The sequence below is a fragment of the Acipenser ruthenus genome, chromosome 27, assembly GCF_902713425.1.
Source record: "Acipenser ruthenus chromosome 27, fAciRut3.2 maternal haplotype, whole genome shotgun sequence".
Classification (NCBI taxonomy): Eukaryota; Metazoa; Chordata; class Actinopteri; order Acipenseriformes; family Acipenseridae; genus Acipenser; species Acipenser ruthenus.
In genome coordinates this window covers 18522192-18547196 of record NC_081215.1, presented here as the reverse complement: position 1 = coordinate 18547196, position 25005 = coordinate 18522192, and the positions used below count along the sequence as shown (strand labels likewise).

The 25005-nt window shown below is 41.0% G+C and overlaps 1 protein-coding gene across 1 annotated transcript; it reads left to right on the top strand.

The window, feature by feature from the left end:
* Positions 1-1061: 1061 nt before the first annotated feature.
* LOC117432164 (lysoplasmalogenase-like protein TMEM86A) lies at positions 1062-12313 on the top strand. Its single transcript, XM_034053691.3, has 3 exons — positions 1062-1236; positions 7396-7660; positions 9248-12313. Exons 1-3 carry the CDS (start codon positions 1216-1218, stop codon positions 9673-9675), a joined length of 714 nt encoding a protein of 237 aa, XP_033909582.1. The 5' UTR covers positions 1062-1215; the 3' UTR covers positions 9676-12313.
* Positions 12314-25005: the final 12692 nt, after the last annotated feature.

Genomic DNA, 25005 nt, shown 5'->3' with positions numbered 1-25005 from the left:
CACCGGCACTGTTCTTGAATGGCCCATCGCTGCTAATTCTGAAAATGAAAATCAGACGGAATATTTTACAACACAATGTGTGCAGATGAAAAACAATTTACTGAAGTATCATTACAGGAACATGTCTATAGTACATGTGTTACATTGTATGGCTCCATATTTGAATATCCTGTACAGTACAATTGGAACCTTTCCACTGCCAGTCATTTTTTTTCCCCACTTTAAGCATTTTGATGGTCTTTTGTAAGAAAATAGACATCCATAACTGTAAGGAAGACAGTCTTCAGGTATTGAGTAGTTTTGAGTGTCAAAAGATCACGCAAAAAGCCAATGCATGTATGGACATGTTATGAGGAGCTGTGATAAATCCAAAGGAGGCAAAACTTTTGGGAGGGGGGACGGCGGGGTAAAGCTTAGGTCGGCCAGGGTGTCCAGCGACCCCTGTAGTCTGGCCGGGTGCCTGCGGGCCTGCCTGCAAGCTGCACAGAGCTGCGTTGTCCTCCGACGCTGTAGCTCTCAGGTGGCACGGTGAGTCTGCAGTGTGAAAAAAAGCGGTCATCTGACGGCACACGCTTCGGAAGACAGCGTGTGTTGGTCTTTGCCCTCCCGAGTCAGCGCAGGGGTGGTATTGGTGAGATGAGACTAATAATTGAATATGCCAAGTTGGGAGAAAATAATAAAATAATTAGCGATTACAAAATAAAACAAAAAAAACATTGAAATGCACGTCATTGGAAATTAGTTCAAGGTACCAATAAGTGCATTCAGACGTTTGAAGGTTGATTGTCTTAAACCACAGGGTGTCACTATTTAAGGACACCATTGTCAGTTTGTATGCAGGACCACAGAGCCATCTACTGACAAACAATGTACAGCGCCAACACGTTTCAAAACAAAACTCACGTGGACAGCTATCCAAATTTATAGCTTGCGGTCTTATATCCACGCCCACAAAATAGGCGTCAACACCTCTAAATACCTTCCCCAATTCCCAAACCACGCCCCGAAAAGTGTCTAGGACGCTCAATCTCCGCCCACGATTGTGTCACTCGTGTAGCCGCCCACTTTGATGTCACCGTGTTCTTAAAAAGAGACAAAAACAATCCGCATTGCAAAAAAAATCTGCTATTTTATTTGTAACAAAGCTGTAGACGGGGCTCTCGCTCTTTTTTTAAAAGAAACCTTTAGATCGAGTAAACAAAGATCTAAACAGAAATGGTTTCCCCAGTCACCGTGGTAAGTCCTAACGATGCTTCCGCTGTTTGTATTGTTCGTTTTTCTAATTCACTGTATACTTCACATTTAAGTAACAAAGCAGTGCTTGGCAAATATATATAGCAACAGCTGTATCATTTATTCTAAAAACTTCACCGCGGTCATATATATATATATATATATATATATATATATATATATAATCTAACGGCTTTCAAAAATGAAATCTTAGTAAGAATAAATTAATGTTGTTGCTAAGTGTCAGCTTTATACAGGATGTGGTTTGTTATATGTCTGGGGGCTGTACATTCCTGCTGTAATAATATTCTGTCAGTATTCTTATTTTTCCCTTATTGATCATTATGATATTGTACGTGCGATATTATCTTTCAAGCCTCAAGAGTCAAGGGCAGTGATGCTGATTTATTCTGTATATGAAGTGAAGCACCGGACACGTGATCCTTAAAAAAGCATGTCAGTGTTTATTTCCAGTTTTGCAGGAAGCCTGTTAATGTCACGTTTCTGATTCACTAATAATCCGATTTAATGTGCATATTTCTAAACAAATACAACACATTAAGGAAGTGTTTGGGAGTTATTATTATTCTCATGTGCAATCATCTTTTTACAATGAATGTATTTATGTATTGATTACGTTGTGATGAATCCTTAGCAAAGAGTATCACGTCTGTATAAACAAACAGAATTGCCTTTGTCCGTTTCAAAATCCACGCCATTTATTAATTACAGTAGATGCCAACTTCGTTATGTATTTTGTTTTGTTTTACTTCGGCAACTAAAATAAGGAACTGTTACACAAGATACTGTCAAACTACCAGTAGTTAATCAATTTATTTGTTTCGTACGTTACTATCCGCGATTATTTTTATTTTGTTATCGAAATAGGATGAAAATGGGGTCGATTCTGCTGTGCAAAATGGCATTTGGGTTTTTTACATTTTAGTTAAAGTACGCCTTTGTCTCCGTTTATTTCTAGAAACCGAATCAGTTTTTAAACAAAAGAGAAACGTAACATGTGACAGTTTATTTTTTTTTGAGACGCATGCGCCCGCTCGCTGACCTGCAGAAAGAGACCGTCATGTACCAGGTTCTTGCATTTGCTGCAGCGCAAGGTCACTAGCTAGGGAAATTAATACAGCTTTTCAGTAAATTAAAGTTAAAGAATAGGCTCCCTATTTATTGGTATCAGTTAAAATAATAAAGTAATGCATTATCACAGCAGTCTTTACTGTCTTAATTTTCAACTAATAGAACAGCAAACTGGTAAACAGCACAGAGGTAGGTTTTCCAAAAAAACAAAAGAAAAACACCTTCAATATGTAGCACATACTTTGTCCTTCACACTGCTAATGAATGTGGCATTCCTGACCTATATTCTGTAATATAGTGGGTGATTCAAAAGTCAAATAACCAGCATGCAGATGTGCCATCACAGCATGGTACCATACCATTTCTACTGGCCTACAGTTGCTTCTTGCAATTTACATATATAGCTAATACTTTTCCCTTCGTGCATTTGTATCAAGTCATGTGAGCTCCCCAGTATCTTAAAAATTTGAAACATCCACTCACTGCCACTTTATTAGATATATTAATCAGAAGTACTGCCCATAACTACTTCAGTTAGGCAGAGGATCAGAAGATTACGGACACAAATGCTGCAAGTTCATTCCACAGATACTGAATTGGGTTGAGATCCAGAGAATGTGTGGCAAAAGTCAATCACAGACAATAACAGTGGATAAGGGGGTGCCTAATAAAATGACCAGTGAGTGTATATAAGCAGCGACAGTTAGTAATGAGAATGGTATACAAGGCCAGGTGTGTTCTGCATTGTAACTTGTAAGTTTAGCTGCACTTCAATGCCAGATATATTTTAGATGAATAAACTCTAGTCTGTTTTTAAGAATTGACTTCACTTTTACTGCATTGTAATTGCTTTTGTTTTCCATAAGACATGAAGCGATGGTTGAAAACTAAAAGCAAATAATGAGTTTGTGATCTGGATTCTTGATAAGCCCACTCCAGATGGCCTGGTCATTAGTGTAGAGCTTTTCGTTTGGTTGGTTCAATGTCCAGTCAACAGATTCAGCCTGGACACTCTTGACTAGGCAGCATGGGGAGCACAGCAAGTACACTGAGACATACTAACAAAAAGCTGCCATCAGGTTGACCAGATGAATTTACTGGGTCCCAAAGCCAAAGACCCGATGCTGACAGAATTGGTACAGATGGCAAAGCAAGGACAGTATTTATCACAATGCGATCTTGCAATGTTATTTAACCAGCTGTTCGTGGGAGTTTGTTTTTGTTAAGCTTGACTGATTGGGAATCAAGTTTGATTTTTTTGTAAGGTGTAGTGCTAGTGCCCGTATATTATATAATATATATTTCCGAATGTTGTTGCCTTAAAAGCTCATGTTGAAAACACCAGCAATATAGAAGTTTCTTGTAGAATGTTATCAGTAAAACAAAAACGTTGTTTGGGAAAGAAAGACATTTTTTTTTTAGGAATTTCATTCAAAATAGTGGAACCATTAGAGGCTGATCATGTCTGTCTGTCTCTACATGGTGACTATGAAAACTGCCTTGGTTCTGCCTTTGTCTGCAATCTGATACCCCCCCCCCCCCCCCTTTTTTATTTTTTAATGTTACACTTTCAGCTACTGTGCATTACTATAACTGCACACATCTGAGGGCCCTCTGTATGTGCATGCACTGGTTTTAGTATCTGTTTCTTGAGCAGTAACACAGCTTGTGTGTAAAATATCAGATATTTTTATCATTCACTTACAGAACTAAAACTAAAAAGTGGTTCAAAATAAAAGTCACAGAAGGTGAGAGTTGCAGTGTGAAACCAAAAGGAACACACTGATTGGGGGTAAGGCTTGCTCATTGACCAAGTCCAGCTGCACTTGACACTCTTTAAGAAGGGCGCAGGTAGCTGAGTGCAGAGATATAGTTATTATCGTGTTTCTTTTTCTTTTGATTATTTATAATATTAAAAAAAAAACACATTCAGAGTTATACTACACTGGTATCACACTTACATGGTATTTTTGCATGGTATTTTTGTAGTTTTGCCATGCTTTCCTGTACTATCATTTACCATATTTACCCTGGTTTGCCATGTGTATTAATTTGCTTTACCATACCTCGCTATTCTTTACAATGCTTACCTATGCTTCACTATGCTTTGTTACACTTATAAACAAGACTTTTTAAAATTAGTTTATTTCACTTTGAATCGCCAAAGAATGTACAGTATTTCATAGACTTGCCGAACACATTATTCCATCATGCAGTAACACAATGCAACTTAGTGTAGCAAATATCTTGATTAAGAACTAACTAAGGTGTCCTGGTTCTCTTAAAATCAATGCCATTACGGATGGAATCCAGAGATCAAGTTTTATCGTGGCAAATTACCTCTTTAAGAGGCCTTGACCGTATTATACTTTTTTGTTTATTAATTAATTTATTTATTTGGCGACACTACTAACTACGGATGGATCAGCCAGCACTAGTAGTTTCAGCTTAATGAGTATAGTAATCACGCATAGCCATCGGGTCAAATTCAATTAGCATTTAGGGTTTGGAAAAACAGAACTCAAATAAATAATTCAGTGTCAATTCAAGGGCCCGTGCAGTGTTGTTGTTTTTCTGTTTTTAACATTAACAGATGTTTTCCCTTGGGGGGGCTTTGTGAATCTGGCTCCTTTTGTTTTGTGTTTATCTTACCTGAACATCAATCAATAAAAAAACAAGAGTTTCTTTAATGAAACGGTCACACCAAAGGTGCTACCTGACACACTAATGATTTCAATCGATTGGCCTGTTGAAACAGGTGACGTTCCGCTTGGCTAGTGTTTGTGACGCTTGTTCTTCACGGGAGCTGGTTATTGATTTATGGAAGAAGATGGTGCTTTGGAACACTGTGACAGGGAGTACCCTGTCGCTGGTTCTTGAGTGCATGTGTGCCTTTAGGGACGACCAATAGGAGACTCGTTGCTAAGCAACTAATTGAGCAGGTAGGCTCGCCCGACGCTGAGCTGATCGGGAGGTTCTGATTGGCTGGGGGCGTGTCCGAGGAGGCTGTGCGGAACTCAAAAGGCGTCTGCGCCACAGCTCGAGGCATTGTCCAGCCGAGGCCGCTTGAAAAGGCCGTTTGAAGAGGCCGGAGTCACCGTGAGGGTGCTGGGACTCCCAGAGCCCAGAAGTAGGTCAGTTTAGGAGATGTTGATCCCAGTCAGTATATGTGTGGAGTAGGTTCCTGGAGTGGGACGTTCCTTTTAGTGGGACTAGTGCTTGCCTTGTGTGGCAAACTTTTTTTTTATTTTTTAGCTTTGTTTTGTTTTCTTTATTAAATCTGACACTAGGGCTACCATTGCTGGTACCCTAGTGGCAGCACCTGTGTTGTTATTTAAATCTGCATGCCTGCGAGGCGTGTCAACACTCAATGCTCTGTCTGCCTCAGTATTATTCAGTGACAACCCACATATGTAACATCACCCTTTTACAAACACCCACAGGCATAGGAGTTGTAGTGTCACAGCCTGTCAAAGCTTTGTGGAATTGAGGACATTAAAGACAGTAGGCAGTGATGAGTGGAGCTGAAAGCTTTTTTTTTTGGAATTAGCCAAAAAAACAAACAGGGTTTCTACTTATTTTATTCTTGATTTTGTATTGATTGAACAAAAAGTGGTAATGCTGAGTTTTGATTACAATATGCAGTTCATTCTTAACCAGTGATTCTGTTAAGCAGTTTTCACTGTTAGGGGGGCGCCTGACTTACATGGGAGTTGTTGGTCTCGTCTGGTGTTTGTCTTTGCTAAGCGTTGAAGGGCTGTTTTTCAGAGAGGTTGCACAATCTGCTGCAGCGCACCACAGTCCCCTAGCCCTGACCTGTCTGTCATTCACACAGATAACAGCTGAGCTGCAGTCTTCCTCCCTGAGATGTTGTGCAATACTATCTGCTGGATCATCAAGTCCCAGGCAATCATATTTGTGTGGTAAACCAGACTGCATCAGGGACTTCTATTGCTGTGACTTTTCACCAACTTTCACTACCTACATTTTGGAAATAACAGTGCCTGTTTTGAGAGCAGATAAATATGCCACTAAGAACAACGCTGTAGGGCAGGGGTGTCAAAAGCTGGTCCTTCCACTCCTGGTCTTTCTTCCAACCCTGTTCTAAATTGTTCAGTTGAACCAATTAAACCACCATCCAAACCCTGAAATAATTGCCTCTACAATTCGAATTGTATCAACTGTTCTGTGTGGCTACTGGCCCAAGGCCAATTATATAGCTTCTGTGCCAATTCCGTTTCAATTAAAAGATCATTTAAATTAATTCTAACAGCAGGAACTCTAAAGTCAGATTCACAAAGTGCAAGATACCGTAGCATAATAAACATGTTTTGTACTTGTTCCCATCCTGGTAAGTGCTGAAAGATACTGGGCCTATTTGATAATTGTATTGTAAGAACCAGTTTCTTCACCCGACTCCCCCGCAGCAGCTGCTCTTTTTACACTGAGCGCCTCCTCACAATGACAGCTTCACTGACCTTTTATCATAAGATGTACAAATAATGATAATAAACACTGTAATAAAATGTAGGCATGTATTCCCTACTGTTTTGGCTTCATTGTGGTAAAAATAAGGAAATTAAAATTAAGGGGATAACCATATTCAAGTTAGTTATATTAAAAAATATATATATATATGTTTTTTGCAGATTGTGCAAGGCCTTATACTTTTCAGGACTCTTCTCTGAGATGGCATTATTACCAGTGGTAGAAATCCATGTGCTTGAAAGTGTCATGTTTGTTGTATGTTTGTTGTTTTTTTTCCCACAGATACATTTTGTTAATTTCAAGCCCTGTTATTATACAGCATTAAGAATTACAAATTAATTCAAGTTAATAGCTCTCAAATAAATGGGTCCAAATGCACTATAAATGAAATGGGTGTACAGTAGACTCTCACTAATCTGAACCCAGGTAATCTGAATTGACCTATAATCCGAAGCTTTAAATGAAATAGAAACCAAACATCATAATTCTCTGACGTGTATACGACATTTACAGCCCTCTTCCTCTTTATCATCAATCCTAAATACATTAAGATTAAAAGAGTCCCATGATGCTTTGTTTCAGGTGAAGTGCGAAGGCCCCAAGTTGGTACCTTTCTTCAAGGCCACATGTGTCTATTTCGTCCTCTGGCTTCCCACCTCCAGCCCCTCGTGGTTCAGCGCCCTCATCAAGTGTCTGCCCATCTTCTGCCTGTGGGTCTTTCTCCTGGCCCACGGGTTCAGCTTCCTGGGTGCCCACTCCAGTGCCCGCAAGATCCTGGCCGGACTCATCTTCTCTTCGCTGGGAGACGCCTTCCTGATCTGGCAGGAGCAAGGCTACTTCGTCCATGGTCAGTAGGGATTCACGTGATTCCGAAAGATGCACATTTTGTATATTGCAAAATGTTTTTAAATATGTGCTGAAGTGCTCCATCTTTTCGGAGATATATTGATTGTAGATATATTTTTTGTATGCTTCCAAGAAGTCATATTTTAGTGGAAAATGTAACACTATTGTGTGGCAGCTTTAATCAAGTGGACCACGTTTACACTTAAGAATATATTTCAAAATATGTTGCAGTATTCAAAACTGAAAACCTTAACTAGGTTTAGCATGGTAAATGTGTAGTGTACCGTGCTGTTCTCATACAGTACATATACTATGCATTTAATCACTTGGTACAATATACATTTATCTGTGATTTGCTGTACCATTGTTGCCTGTACTTTACAATTCCTGTACTACTCTTTGTAATGGCCCTCCCTCCCGGGCTGCGCTTGGCCAATTGTGCGCCGCCCCCTGGGAACTCCTGTCCTCGGTCGGCAATGGAATAGCCTGGACTCGAACCGGCGACGTCCAGACTATAGGGCGCATCCTGCACTCCACACGGAGTGCCTTTACTGGATGCGCCACTCGGGAGCCCTCTCTTTGCTAGGCTTTTAACATGGCATACCATAGTAAACTTTCACAAGGGGATATATTCTAAAGTATGTTCTGAAATACCTACTGTTCCTGAACATAGTTCAAAACTATTCAAATATGTTGCATAATTCACTCAGAATAGTCAGCTGCCCAGTGTTTTGTTATGGTTCACATACCTTTCTCAGGGGAGGGTTTCGGAAACAGTGGGGGTCTTTGTAAGTTTTTTGATGGCATGGCAACCATATTCTGATTAATTTTCATATTGGAATTCCTGTGACAAGCAGGGGTGTCAAACTCAAATTAACAGGAGCCAATGTTAAAAGCAAAACTAAGCTTTATATTCTCAAATACCATTAGCCCTTGTTGAGGGCCTGGATCCAAGGTAGTAGCTGCATTATTGTGAGAGCCAGAAGATATGGGGATAAAACTGCCCTGGCTGTCTGAATTAGCCTATGGGACTTGCGTTGGACATCCGTGTGTTAAAGTAATCACAGGGACCCTTACTGTCCCCCGCAGGAAATGAAATACCTGCCAACGGGTATATAGTGAGGCAGTCATGTGTACATACGTACACACGTACTTATGTATGTCACACTATATTATTTACTATACCTGGAAAACCACTTATTAAATTTTGATGAAACTTGGTATTATTTGGGAGTAGATTGTGGGCATAGATGATCATATGGAGGTGTATCGCTGTATTTATACATCCTTCTGTCTGTATGACACCTTCTTCACGTGTATCTTGAGAACGTATTCCACATACTGTAAGGCAGTCATTTAAATATACTTTACCGTGATACTAACACCTCATTTGCTGCTGACATCTAGGTCTTAAATACTACTTTTTCCACTTTCATTAACTATTCATTGCTATTTCTTAATGTATACTCTTCTGTACTATACATACTGTTGATAAACATAATGTTTTTTCGTTATCTGATAGCTGATTTTGGATTTGGAGCCTTGGTGAGGGACATGTGTTACTCACATGCTTGTTTCTCTCTTACAGGCCTGTTAATGTTCGCTATCAGCCACGTCCTGTACTCCTCTGCCTTCGGGATGAAGCCTCTGGACCTCCGCGCGGGCCTGTCTATCGGAGTGGTGTCGGGGCTGAGCTATGCGCTTCTCTACTCCTATTTGTCAGGGCCCTTCACCTACCTGGTGGCGGTCTACATCGCGCTGATTGGCTTCATGGGCTGGCGGGCCCTGGCCGGTGTGCAGCTCTACGATGACCTGTGGACCTGGACCAAACTGTCAGCCTGCCTGGGGGCCATGCTGTTCATGGTATCTGACCTCACCATTGCCGTCAACAAGTTCTGCTTCCCTGTGCCACATTCCCGGGCCATCATCATGGCCACTTACTACGCAGCGCAGATGCTCATTGCCCTGTCCGCCGTGGAGCGCCAGGACGAAGACGACCCCAAAAAGATAGCCTGAATCCACCAGCAATGACCGTTTTGGCATCAGGGAACAGGCTAGTCGCCCGATCTATGGATGTACAGATATAGCACTACAACAAATACTACTGCTATTATTATTAGTTACCCAAATTGCTCGGCTTCTTATTATGATCGATAAGGACCATTTGTTATTTTGTGTCCTCAAAAAAAAAGGGAATTGGGTGCTGCAGACCCTTCTGTGCCACCTTTGTCCTGCTAATCTGAAAAAGGGTAAGGGAGTAGTTTTAGCTGTTTTCATGCTCCCCCATGCTCTAGAAATTCTTGTTACATTTTGCACTAGATTGGTGTGTATGATTACCAGATTGTATTGCCAAACACCAGGTACTTTTAAAATACTCCCATAATAACATTAGAATTGTAATTACTTAACATTATGCTGGACAACTGAAGCAGCACAAAGGCTGTGTACCAGCAGACAGAGTCAGTGTTCGGGGGAAAGACTACGCCCAATGGCGCCACTCCAGTATTTCCTGCATACATGACAAGCCATGTCAATTATTTAAAAATATTAAATATGTATAGGGCTTTATATTTCATTTCCCCAAAAAATACAGAAAAAGAAAAATTGTACAAGAAAAGAACTATCGAAACTCCCAGCATGAAATTGGTATTAGACAAAGCCAAGCTATTTTAGTAAAAGGGTAACTGATAATTGACACTGCTTTCCCAGTTCTGTCTTTTGGAAACCTGCCTTGCTTTTATCGCACAAAAGACCCTTTTTATACCAGACAAGACAGTGTTTCATTTAGTTTTTTTTTAGTTTTTTTTTGGATGGGGGTAGGGGGAGTGAGTCTTGTTGAGTAAAATGTGATCGATTCATCGTTAACTAAACCTCAATATTTTGTTATTTGGCTAATCCAGCACAACGCCTTCAGCAGAAGTGATAGAAATACAAACTGCTTTTGTCAGTTTGCCCTCTGTAGACTGACAGGGTAGTCTCACTCCCTTTCCCCTTTAGTTTATGATACTGGCAGTTACTGTTACTGGAGGCTCAAAGCATGACCTACATGACCGCTGAACTCATAATACAGATTGGAAGTGGTGGATGGCCTGACTCATTACCCCAGTGGCCTGAGCTGGTAGCAGACCTATTCATGGGACCATCAGTTTGCTGTGATCCTCTTGATCCTGATACACCAACACTGCTTGGGGGAGTTTTGACACTGGGCCCCTGTAAGTATTGGATTTAGGAAAGCCAGTGGCAGTGCAGTTCGATTAGCATATTATTACTTTTAACAATTATTCAGGTCATTAAGCTGGACAGGGTTTCCAACCTTCAGCATATTTACTCATCTCTGAAATGAGTGTGCTTTGGAGAGTTTTTGTGCGGCTCCCGTTTAGTAGACCTGATGGGATTTGCCACACCAGAGAACTCAGACTGCCCCATACCAAACACACAGAGCAACAATCACACCCCTTTATAAATCTATCTATGGTAAATTTAGCAATTTGTCATTCTTTTGCCATAATTAATCTATGTATTTACTCAAGCTAACAGAAACAACCAACATAAAATTGCATGCAGGTGATACCAGACCTAAAACCTTAAGTTAAATGTTTTTGAGGGATTTGCCTTGTCTGGATCTGACGTGAAACCCTGATTTATCAACATACAAATACACAAACAGAAGAAATACCAAAATGCCTAAGAAGAAAGTTTTGGCTCCATAAATGTATTGACAGAACAGCAGTACTCCCCCATGCTGGTTGGGTGACAGAGAATTTGCTTGCTTGCATCTTCATATGCAAGGACAGCAATTGTTTCACATTTCTCGTTTGCTTTACTTCCCCAAACATTAAAATAGTTCAGTAGTGGTTGAAAACCCTGACCCAAGGCTTCTGGACTGAAGTGTTTGTGTGACAGCATGTTTTTCAAGTGCAATTGTTGGTTTTGAGGCCTACTCTCCAGAGGCTCTAGTGTTAAGGAGGTAGGCCTCTATTATTGTATGAAAGCACATAAAACACTGTCTAATACCAACTCCCTTGCAGGGAGGGGACAGGCTCCCTCGCAACTACTGTGACATGCAAGTACTTGCATGTTAGCAGTGGCCAGCTTTAAAGAGTTCTGTGGCAGAGGTATAAAACTGGTGCCATTATGTCACCAATATTCAGCATGATGGTGCAACCTCTACAGCAGCTTGATTTGACATGGCAGACATAGGGATGCAGTTTCATCATCTTCTTTATCAGCACATACTGGCTTGACCCCATTCTGATTAATTGTAGTAACAATTTTGTGCAAACAAAGGAACTTCCTATTCAAAGGGTGCACCTTAGTATTGTATTGAGTAAGGCTCAGTTTTGGTACTCAATTGCGTATTCTGTTGCCATGACAAAATGGGGGAGCCTTGTCTTCTGAGAGCCTTGTTTTCTTTCATCGATTGGCATTTAGAATTTGTGTTGAAGTATTAAGTGGAGAATGGGAACCTAAAAAAACCCTTTTGAAAATAACTTCTAATATTACTAATTCATGATTGTTTGGTACAAAATGGCTTCTTGTATATCCAAAAGCAACCATAAACATTTTTTCCAGTATTGTAATTAGATACAATGGCCAGTGCCTAACATATTCTTATATATTTAAATATATATATATATATATATATATATATATATATATATATATATATATATATATATAAAGGTTTAAACCATTATTCTCAAATGATGTACACCAGTCACGGTAACTCTGTTCAACCATGGTTCATTTTCAAAAGGGAGAACTCCACAATGCCTTGGAATGAGTCATCACAGAATGCCATAATCAAAGAAATGGGACCTAGTCATATCTCCAGTTGTTCAGATAGACCAGTAAATTAGTAGATAGGGTTCAGACCACAAAATGGGGGCCAAGTCATTGGAATTATTCCCAAAAGTCCCTGTATTGAATATATGTATTATGGCTTTGCTGCTGTCCACAGTAGATGATAAGGTAGAGCAGAATCCTGGGTAGTGTATCCCCTAGGACATCTGTCTATTGGCACTGTACTGTATTTAAGCTGCTCAAACATCTTCACCAACCAAAAATATTAACAGTGCAGGACATTATAGAGCAATCCAGCCCTAAATATGTTAGCCCTGTACTGCCTGAGTATTTTTGTTTGAGGAAAAGCTATTTTATTTATTGACAATGCTTTCAAACATGTCCTGGAGTGAGTCCATTTCAGGGATTGCTGTATTGTTACCTTCATAGCTCATAGTAAAAATCTGTACTGACTAATGTGAAATCAGAAGTTAACAAACTGACAGCAATGTCATACACAGCAGTGTAGCGTTACATCAGGCAGTTTGGGTGTGTAGACGTCACAAGCTTTTGATGTCTGTACTTCCCACCTGCTTGATTTTTCCATAATGTAGAAAAAATCCATTGTTTTACTGAGGCAATGGTACCAGACCACAGTATTACTAGTAAAAGATTTCATTCAGTGCTGTACATACGCACATGGGGAAAATATTCTTATCTTATGCCTCAGGGCTCGTGACCTCCTCCTCCTCAGTAACAGCTTGTTGCTCCTCATTATTGTAATGTGTAGATGTTATCCGTGTTTCCATTTCAACTTGATGATTTGGCTGTGAGTTTGGGGGCAAACTCAGTAGTGCCCGGGCTGGCTTCTAAAGGGATATCTTTAAAGAATAAGTAGACAGACATGTGGGTGTCTTGGTTATAGCTCTGCCTTTACGCTTTGAGTGTTTGAAGTTGTGGCCCTTTTCTGAAAGTGCTGCCTCCTATTTCCCATGGAAATGTTGCAGATGGCAAGGTGACTGGGACCTATAACCTGTATAGTACAGTATGTCCTAATTATTGTTTCAAGGACAGACACTCTAGCTGCACCAAAGGGTTAGATAATTACTATCTAATTGGATTGAATAAAGTTGGCAGGAGGGACCAGAGTTTGACATTTTCTCCCTGTGGATGCTGCTGGGAGGAGAAGGGCGTTACCAGTAATTTAAAGGAATGTTTGCCAGTCCTTTCATAATCCATTTTCCTTTTAGTATTACCACTGCCCCGTAATAGTTCTCTAGTTTCACAGTACTGCATGAAGAATTCATTTCCATTGGGATATGGTTATATTGCTAATGTATTACCCAGAATAAACCCTAGCAGAACCACAAGCAGATATAATGCCACGATACAGCAGGAGATTATGTATAGATTCATACCATTGTCATGTTGAAACACACAGTTACGCTGGGATTATAGGGGAGTGTTTAGTGACGGTTGTTGGAATGCAAACATTGCCTTTATATCCAAGACATTGTGTATTCTTCTTCTTTTTGCTATAATTTTTTACCATCATTTTTCTTCAGCTGTAGTGAAATTGCAACGAATGTGAAAAAAAAATTGCAAGTACAATGCAACCTTCTTTATAGTTTTCATGTCATTATTTTATGTGCAGAACATGTTTATGATGTGTTTAATTGTTTTTATTGAAATATCGAAAGTTCATGTGGCCAGATGGGCCTGAAAATGAGAAATTGTCAATTAGGCCGTTGCTCAAAGCCTAGCTAGTAATCAGAATGTTGTTGTTGTTATTGTATTTGCTGTGATTGACAAGCCTGTGTCAGGAATGGCTGTGAAGCCAGCCTAATTCACTAGCCTCTCATGTAGTCTCAAGTTTAGCACACATCATAAAACCACTACCCCATTCTGTACACCTGCACGTCTCTGAAAGAGGCAGGACTGAATGGCAGGTGTTAAGATCAGGATTGATATGTGCTTACAGAACAGAGAGGAAGTTGTCATAGGGGCTCACTGTAGCCAGTGTCATTTTCCCTCATTTGCAGTAAAGTTTCAAGCACCAAACATTGTTATTTATCTATTTATTTATTTTGAAAGAAACATAAAAATCAAACAGGCTGCTGAAACTGTGCACCAGCCACAGCCCTATGAAAAATGTAAATAACAGTAACAGGATAAATGTATCGGCTGGTGGCTGCAGTGAGTCTTTCCTTCATAAATCTATCCCAACCCTTTCAGGACACACTCCACAGCTACAAAAGAAAACTAGAATTAGATTTAATTACATTGATGGCCTGTTGGCAGTTGTAATAATGGAGCTGATTTTAGCCTGCATTCTGACCACTGAACTGGATTCCATTTTCTGTTGTATTTGATTTACTGTGTTCTGTATTCTGTAATAAGTCTTGCGTCGTTTCATGGTTCTGATTTGTAAATGTAGAAATAAAATCAGTTTATTATAAGGAAAAGTGTTTACTGTTTCTTATTTTATTTTATTGTGCACAGAGCTGTTCGTGCCCACGTCTGCATTTGGTTTTTCAGCTTGGCGTGAATTTCAAACTTCAGAGGGGCTGCAGGAATAAAGACAAAAAACAGCTTTTTAAAAACAATACTTCTTCCATTATTGTTGGAATTTTGTGTAATGAGCTGTCCCGCATAATAATGCTGTGAAAATGGACCTAAATTCTGTAATATATGAAATGCTGCATCTTTCTGTTGCCAGTCACTTTCACAATGGGAGAAAAAGCTTTGGGCTAGCATCAGGCACTAAGTTGACAGGTGCTTGCTATTGCAATCCTCCAAAAATCACTTACAAATAACAAATCGATGAGGGAAACGCCTTCATTGCAGATTTTCACACCATGATCACTGAGGAATGGTCAAGTGTCTCTCCCATAATGCTCTCATTGTGAGCATTCTCGCCAGTTTACTATGGTGCAGCACGTCGTGGTAAAGACTGCAAAGTAATAAAAAAGAAAGGCATGGCAGAGCAAACACAGTAAAGAATAGAAGAGGGTAGTAAACTATGATAAAGCAAGTCTGGAACTGCTTCTAACAAATGGCTATACTGAGACAAAGCAGTCCTCGGACGCCACCTAGCTGTAGTTATTGTACAATATAAACACAGGCTTGTACAGTAAAAGCACATATATGGAATATGTAGAAGCATTTAGTTTATTGTTCTGCTTAGCTTTATACTGATTTTATTCGATTTATAAAATTAGACTTTGCACTTGCTTCACAAGCAAAATCTGTATACTAATATAATGTATTAATGGCTAAGGAGTAGATACAGTTAGCTAACAACTTCTCAATGTTCTTCACCTCTCCAGGGTACCTGGAAACAAACATTCAAAATCACGGCAATGCTTTCTTTTAACATGTACTAATAATTACTCGCTTTTCCTACACAACTCTCTTCCACATTTATATTAACCTTTCATTACTAACAAACCCCTAAAATGTGCTTTACAAACAGCTTGACATATTCAGTTGACAATAATTAGTTTCATTGGCACACAATGGCTGTGGCTTGTCTGCATCACAGATAGCCAGGGGTTACTGTGACAGTCCCTTTACAGAGGAGTTGGAAAAAATACCACTGTATAAAACTGAAGAAACCCTATCAGACCACAGCGACACCATCAATGGATCTGAAACAACTATTGCCATTACCATTTTTATACCATTTAGTAATATACCGTGACACTATTCTATTAATATTATTATTTATTTCTTAGCAGACACCCTTATCCAGGGCAACTTACAACATATCACATTATTTTTACATAGAATTACATTATTTTTTTAGATACAATTACCCATTTATACAGTTGGGTTTTTACTGGAGCAATCTAGGTAAAGTACCTTGCTCAAGGGTACAGCAGCAATGTCCCCCACCTGAGATTGAACCCACAACCCTCCAGTCAAGGGTCCAGAGCCCTAACCACTACTCAACACTGCTGCTCTGGTATAATAGCTCATACCATTGTACAATATGTAGTTTTTCACAGACCATAGTCAACCAAGGTAAGATCGGAAAAAACATGGTCAAATCCCAGTAAAAGCATTGTTCCAAATGACTGCAGGGATGTAGCATACTCCCTCACTTACATATGCTCAGCATGGACTTGGTTCCATCTGCTTCAGCTCATATGTGCCCAGAGCGTATTGGATTCTCAGGTTCATCTCCCTATAGTACGATAAAGACAGTGACAATGAGCCAGGTCAGCTTCAAAGACTCCATCACAACTCTGAAACTGAAGGGAAACAAATGGTGCCCACAGGTGTAAGATAATTATTTCTTGTTTAGTCTTGCTTGCATGTCTCACTCACGTTTCTCTCTCATTCTCACTTCCGGTATCCCTGTAACTAATACAAATGACTTGTTTTCTGTTTGGTAAGCTTCTGTATCTCTGCTTCAGGTGAGATAATGGCCATGATTTGTAACTATTCCAATAGAAAGTGCCTGTAAATAGCCTAATTGAAGGCTGATTCTGGGTGTTGGTAATCCGGTGATATGTGGGTGTTGGGAAAAGGCTGTCAATGCAATACCTCCACGTCCACTTTCTTCTTCCTTTCCATCAGTCTCTTCAGGAGTCCTCTGGCCGGTGAAGCCGTGCACCACGTACATTTTTTTGTTGTCCTTGTCGGTGACAGAGTCTTCAGCATCTCCTCCTCTGTGATTGGCTGCTTCTCTGCCTTCTTGGGTGGGGGAACGACCCCATCAGGGAGAACAAGAGATGTGAGGGGTACAGTAGGGGGTACTGAGGAAGACATGAGACAAAACTTCCAGTCTCTCTCCTATGCTTCTCTGTGATTTACCATGCTGGCCAGTGATTTGATCTGTGAAATATAAATATATATATTTTAAAATTATTAAATTAAAAAAAGAATCACTTGTTACAGCTTCCAACTGTTCTCCTCACTCCTCGACTATTCAATCTGGTCTGAGTTTTTCCTTCCTTTTTTTCTCACCAGTTTTGATATTTAGCCGAGCCACTTGATGTGAATGCCCCTGTGTTTCTTTGTGAGAATGTGTGTGTTCTGGTTGAAACCTATGATTGCTTTACAAATGATTTGATTCAGGTGCAGATAAGTAATATATTAAAGATTTAGTTTTGAGTAATAAACATTTACTGAGAAATACTAAAGGAAGCTTCATAAATTCAAAGAGAACCGATTCGAGCAGAAGTCTTCAGTGTCTTCAAAAAAGATTTTAGTTGAAACGTTTGTCATTGAATTTATTAAGTTTCTTTTAGTATTTCTGAATTTATTAAAGAACAGTGCCCCATACTCCAACTGCTGACCAGGCCCAACCTTGCTTAGCTTCCAAGATCAGGCAAACAACATGTAAAACACTCCCACAATATGTACTTTCTACAACGATAATTGAAACTGTGTAGTTTGCTTCAACATGAGGATTGGAATCAATACACTTGTAGTTGTCGGCATTGTCTGGGTTGAGGTTATCAATCTGTGAAGAGAAAAGAAGCCATTTGAACTTGTTTTCATTATATATGCCTGGTCTGTATATTTTAAAAGCTTATTCCAACACTAAATAATACTGGTTTAACCTATTAAAAATAATTTAGTACTTTTCTGCAATATTATGATTGCGCAGCAGGTGGCAGCAAGGTACTAGCCTAGCAGTCTTAGGCAGTGGGTAAAAAGAAAACAGCAGCCAAAGTGTACACTTCCACCAAACATATGGCACAGAGTAATAAATATGGTATTGCCAGGTCCCTAATTGTTAAATAATTGCAAATAAAGCCTTTTATTGTGTTTTCTGTGGGCAGGAGGCAGTATACACTCACTCCACAAAATGTGCTCTAAGGACATGAGTCCTACAAAGTGAGAATGTAAAATTACTGCAGCCGTTTTGTCCTCAGTATGAGGTTGTGGTGGGGGTGGTCATGCTGGAGGTGACCTGAGTTTGAGGTCATGGTGGGGGTGGTCATGCTGGAGGAGATGACCTGAGTTTGAGGTTGTGATGGTGGTCATGCTGGAGGAGATGACCTGGGTTTGAGGTTGTGGTGGGGGTGGTCATGCTGGAGGAGGTGACCTGAGTTTGAGGTTGTGGTGGGGGTGGTCATGCTGGAGGAGGTGACCTGAGTTTGAGGTTGTGTTGGGGGTGATCATGCTGGAGGAGATGACCTGAGTTTGAGGTTGTGATGGGGGTGATCATGCTGGAGGAGATGACCTGAGTTTGAGGTTGTGGTGGGGATGGTCATGCTGGAGGTGACCTGAGTTTGAGGTTGTGGTGGGGGTGGTCATGCTGGAGGTGACCTGAGTTTGAGGTTGTGGTGGGGGTGGTTATACTGGAGGTGACCTGAGTTTGAGGTTGTGATGGTGGTCATGCTGGATGAGGTGACCTGAGTTTGAGGTTGTGATGGTGGTCATGCTGGAGGAGATGACCTGGGTTTGAGGTTGTGGTGGGGGTGGTTATACTGGAGGTGACCTGAGTTTGAGGTTGTGATGGTGGTCATGCTGGATGAGGTGACCTGAGTTTGAGGTTGTGATGGTGGTCATGCTGGAGGAGATGACCTGGGTTTGAGGTTGTGGTGGGGGTGGTCATGCTGGAGGAGGTGACCTGAGTTTGAGGTTGTGGTGGGGGTGGTCATGCTGGAGGAGGTGACCTGAGTTTGAGGTTGTGGTGGGGGTGGTCATGCTGGAGGAGGTGACCTGAGTTTGAGGTTGTGGTGGGGGTGATCATGCTGGAGGAGATGACCTGAGTTTGAGGTTGTGGTGGGGGTGGTCATGCTGGTGGTGACCTGAGTTTGAGGTTGTGGTGGGGGTGGTCATGCTGGAGGTGACCTGAGTTTGAGGTTGTGGTGGGGGTGGTTATGCTGGAGGTGACCTGAGTTTGAGGTTGTGATGGTGGTCATGCTGGATGAGGTGACCTGAGTTTGAGGTTGTGATGGTGGTCATGCTGGAGGAGGTGACCTGAGTTTGAGGTCATGGTGGGGGTGGTCATGCTGGAGGAGATGACCTGAGTTTGAGGTTGTGGTGGGGGTGGTCATGCTGGAGGAGGTGACCTGAGTTTGAGGTCGTGGTGGGAGTGGTCATGCTTGAGGTGACCTGAGTTTGAACTTGAACTGAAAGGACTAAAAGGAAAAGATATTGAGTAAGAAACAGCCAGGCAGTTATGACATTTCATCCTCCTTGGGGCTAATTTACTAAATGTTTACTTCTGCACTTTGTACATAGGTTGTATTAATACTACTACTACTACAGTACTACTATTACTATGACTACTACAATTATTATTATTATTATTATTATTATTATTATTATTATTATTATTATTATTATTATTAAAATACTACTGCTACTACTACTACTACTACTACTACTACTAATAATAATAATAATAATAATAATAATATAAACACCTACCATATTCTGTGAGAATGCACTGCATTGTGTTTAAACTGTGCTGGAGGGATACATGACTATTCCTCAGGATTGCAGCTTCTAATTACTTCAGGGAAGTTGTGGGTAGAAATATGCCTCCTCTTGCCTAAACATGGCATGTTTATGATATTAGAAGGAGCATACACAAGGCACTTCAGACACTGACAATTCCCTTGCCTTCTTCGGTGTTATAGTGATATGCACAGACAAGTATGCTCAGTAAGAAACACAAATCAGAACTAATATCAGAACTTGTTGTGGAACAAGTTCTGATATTTTATACAAAAGTCATTGTATTTTATCTTGTTCTTAATTGTATTGTTACTTGTATTATTACTTGTACTGCTAAGAAATAAATAATAATAATAATAATAATAATAATAATAATAATAATAATAATAATAAAAATAATAACAAGAAAGTAAATGAGATGGTTGGTTACCTTTAATATAAGAAAACTGATAAAAAAAACAATTGCAATCATTTCAACTTGATATATTCCAGCTTGTTTCTTCCTCTGCCTTCGTTTCTTATATCCACTAGAGGAAATAAGAAAGGACCGTCTGATGCCCTGAATTCAAGAAAATAGGGTTGAATTTGTTTTAGGCCTACAGCTAAAATCCAGCCCTAATTGTTATTCAGGTACAAGTGAAGGCGTTCAGTAAAACAGACTTTAACAGTGAATGCAATAGCTCAGTGTTCCTACATGCGGTCTGAATGGACACCATATTTGCACTGGATAGTTAGTACCTGTTGTGCACAAATGTGTACATTTGGTCACATTACTTTTGCCATCAATGTACCCCATCATGTCCCCTTCTGATACAATGGTATCAACTGCACTTCCCTTGTCTCTCATTAGATGGCAGCAACAAGCATTGAGTAATTGTGCAAATACAGTAGGTACATGAGCTTATACTTGAGAACATGCTGTTTCTAAATGGGCATTGCTTTATAACAACATAGAGAGTTGTGTTACTAACACAGGTACAACAATTAAAGCTCTGTAGGTAAATTCCTAATAGATTTTTTTTTTCAACTTTTTCGTAAAATAGTCTCTTATCTCGCGTATAAGCTTATTCCCTCAGCATAAGTGCATGTGCCTATTTGCATTCTACAGTAATGCTCTGCTTTTAGACTATGCACAAGGTGAGTTTGCTCGATGCACAAGAGTTAATTAACAAACTGAAAACCTGTCAAATACACATTCTAACTTTTATAAAACCTAAAACCAACAATTCAAATCATTACACACCAGACCAGCCTCCTATGGATATTTAATTGAACACACATTTTCTATTATAATCAGCTTAATTGGGTCATTTGATATGCTTCCCTGGCTCTCAGTCACTAATATGAAGTGTCTCCATTCCCAGCATGAAGAATGAAGACATAATACATGCTCCGTGCTTCTCATCTCGAATGTGTCCTGCAGTGAAACAGATAGAAATATACAGACATAATAATTCACTCACGAGTGCAGTGTGCACGACAGAAAGGAATGTGCGTTCAACCTGTGTTTCAGACATGATGTCTAGTGCTATAGGAATCCTATTCCCACATCGGTGGTCAAGTTCACAATACAAAATGCTTCAGTTCCAATTGATATTAGCTCATTTTCTCATGACTGCTTAGCTAAATTTTAGGTATTCATATATCTGGTCTGCTTCTAAATGCTAAACTGGCATGCGTAAACTTTTCATAATCTGTAGGTAAAAAATCATTAATAAAACAATACTTATTTTTAGGCCCAGGTTTTTAAGGTATAGTTCCTTAGGGGAGGAAATGGGATATTAAAAAATAAAGGGTGACAGCTTTAAGAGTTCAATCAGTGTAATTCACCTCCTCTACATAAGACACTAAGCAAGAGTAGAGCTCCTTTGATTAAAATCTATGTAAACAAGCTAACACGTTTGTTTACAAATTGAAATAATGTGTAAACAAAACGGTCATAGTTCTCATAGGATTTGCAGAGCAGACCTGTTACTAAGCAGTAGTGTCTATTATGCCACCTGGTGGTCACTGGGAGAAATCTTGCCTCCATTCCCACACAGACAAGGACAAAAAACAAAACAAAACAAAAAAGGCCTTGTAAAAAAATACAGCAACTTTAAAATTGGGAATGATCCCCACGGTATATACTGTAAATAACATATAGGATTTGCTAACAGTTGTACCTGGGTTTCACCAAGGAAATTATAATGCATTCTCATCTTATTGTATTACTTTTTTAATATGGGTTGGCACTAGTGCCAGAAGTTTGGCCCTCTTACAAGAAACTACTTGGAAGTTTCATTTATGCTCCTAATTGTATCATAGATATTTCACAATAGTTTTAAAATGAACCAGGGTAATATACAGGTACACTAGCTATAGGCTCTTACATTTCATATTTACATTAGGCTCTTGTGAGCACTTTGACTGGGTAGCATTAACAGTCTGTCACTATATTACAAGCAATGTTACAACTTAAGATGTAACTGTGTTGATTAAGACTTTTACTGTCACTGGATTTTAGTCATTTGCACTTTGGATGCCAATATTTGTACCTGCAATCTAGTGTAGTTCCAGAATAAAGCAATTCAGCTGTCAATCACACCAACAGCCTCTATCCAATCAAAGCAGAATCCCACAGGAGCTGCTGTTGGTATCTCGGTTGTGAAATAAGATACCCAGTGATAAGAGCGATGGAGACAGCTACACGTTTTGAGGCTTATGTCTCAATGCATAATATATTTCTCAGTGATCGTTTGTAACTGTACCCTGTCTGCTCTACATTGCTTCGTCATTAAGATTGATATAAGCAATCAAAATGGGACCCTGGGTTACCCTACCCACTACATGATTTTTTTTGATACAGAAGATAATAACTTAAAAAAAGTTGTAATGACTAAAGCTGTAAAGGTTTAAAGGTGTAAAGGGTAAACAAAGTACAAATCTTAAACAGTATACAGTTTTATATTTGACCAAAAACTAGTTTAGTATACACTGTAAACCACTGTCCTTAAATACAGTGGTGAAAACGAATGTAACATTTGAAATAAATAGAACAGTTTTTGATTGGGGAAAATGTAGAACCCAGTGAAGGTATGGGGAGTATCCCAGATGCACCCTGGAATAAAGCCCACGAAGTTGCCATGCCCCTAGTGGAATGGGCAGTGAGCTTTTCTGGAGGGGGCAAGTTGGCCAGCTCATAGGGAGTACTGACCATATCTGGTATCCATTTGGACAGCCTCTGCTTAGACAGGGCTCGACCATGGGACTTTACCCCATAGCAGACAAAAAATTGTCCGGACTGCTTTTCATCCTGTCAATGTAACTGGGCAGAGCGTATGGAGCTGTCGCTCTCTGTCAGACTGCAAAAAGTGGATGGAAGTGAGCTCCTGGGGAGACCGAGTCATTTTTGGCATGTCAAGCCGAAATGGCTGCCAGATAGACCTTTAACATGGAGGGGCATTTGCATTCTGCACGGTGTCAATGACCCTATAAAGCCCCAGACGGCTCAAATGTAGCCTTTCAGGGGCCAGACCCAGAGCTGCAGGCTCGATTGGTCGGGATGCCATAAGGTCCCCCGTGCCTGACTGAGCAGGTTGCAGCATTTCGGCAGTCTCCACGGCTGGCCACTCAGGAGCTGCATCAGAGTCCTGGGCCAATAAGGGGCTACTAGGAGCACCTTGGCCTGGTCCTGCCTGATTTTCTCCAGACACAGCGGGAGCAGGGCGAGCGGAAGGAAGGCATTTAACAGTTGCCTCGGCCTGTGCTGGAGACTGGGCACAAATGAGCCAGTCGTCCAGATAATTGAGCTGATGCCTTTGAGTCTCAATGGGGCCAGGATAGCTTCCATGCACTTCAAAAAGGCACGGGGAACTGGGGAGAGGACAAATGGCAAGGCACAGAACTTGTATGCTGTTCCCTGAAAAGCGAACTGCAGGTACTTCCTGTGCGCTGGTTTTATGGGGATGTGGAAATAGGCATCTTTGAGGTCCACCATGGTGAACCAGTCGCCTGGCCTGATTGACTGCAACAGCTGTTGCATTGTTAAAATTTTGAACCTCCTTCGGCTCAGATACAGGTTGACCTGTCTGAGGTCGAGGCCACCATCCCGCTTGGGCACTAGGACGTACCTGGAGTAGAACCCTTCCTCCAACTGCGAATAGCCTGTTTTTGCAGCAGAGCTGCTACCTCCTGAGACACCACAGCAGCGTCCTGTGTGTCTGTGACTGATGCTGCAGTCACACCCGAAAGGGAGGGGGACCGTGCTTGAACTGCGGTGAATAGCGTGTTTGAACGGTAGTGATCACCCAGACGTCTGCTGTGCACTGACGCCAATAGTCCAGATGGCTCCCTGAGAAGGGGCCATGGGCCAGTGCCAGCAAATTCCTAGCGTTGCTGCTCAGCCTGTGGCTTAGCCTGCGGCTTCTGTCATTGAGCAGTGGGGAGGAACCAATTAAAGCAGCGAGTATTTGCGGGCCAGTTCCGAACATCACCTTTGGCAGCGGCTGCAGCCGACTGTGCCGGTCTTTGAGGGCACCAGTTTGCCGCTGGTTTACATACTGGAGGTGGTTGCTTGGGAAGCAGGCGAACCAGCTCCTTCATGGATTCCTGTGCGCAGTGAGAGCGCTACAGCATCTCGTCCATCGTGGGACCAAACGTATGCCCTGGAGTGATCAGTGTGTCCAATAGCATTGCTTTGTCACAGTCAGACACGTGTGCCTGGGAAAGCCAAAGCTGCCGACGTGTAGTTACAAGCGCAGCCAGGTTTTTACCTATAGCCTGTCCGCTGAGCTGGACACACGGAGCAGGTTCTTGTTAACCAGGCGCAACTCATCCAGCTGTTGTGGTGAGAGCCTGTGGTTCCCAGAAAGGACCGCAGCAAATGCGACTGGCAGGCTACCAGGATGCTGTTGTAGTTCCCTAGCTGTGCGGTGAACGCACTGGCTGAATAAGCTCTCTTGAGAATCACCTCAGAAACCCGGCACTGCTTGTTAGGGCAGGCAGCATCCTTAAAAGCCTCAACTGGCGGAAAATGGGCCAGGCCCAGCTTCTCTGCATCATGCACCCTATATAGTGTGTCCATCGACTGATAAACAGCAGGATCTGTTGCCGGACGGTCCCAGGAAGACTGGATTTCCAAAAGTAAAAGTGGGTACA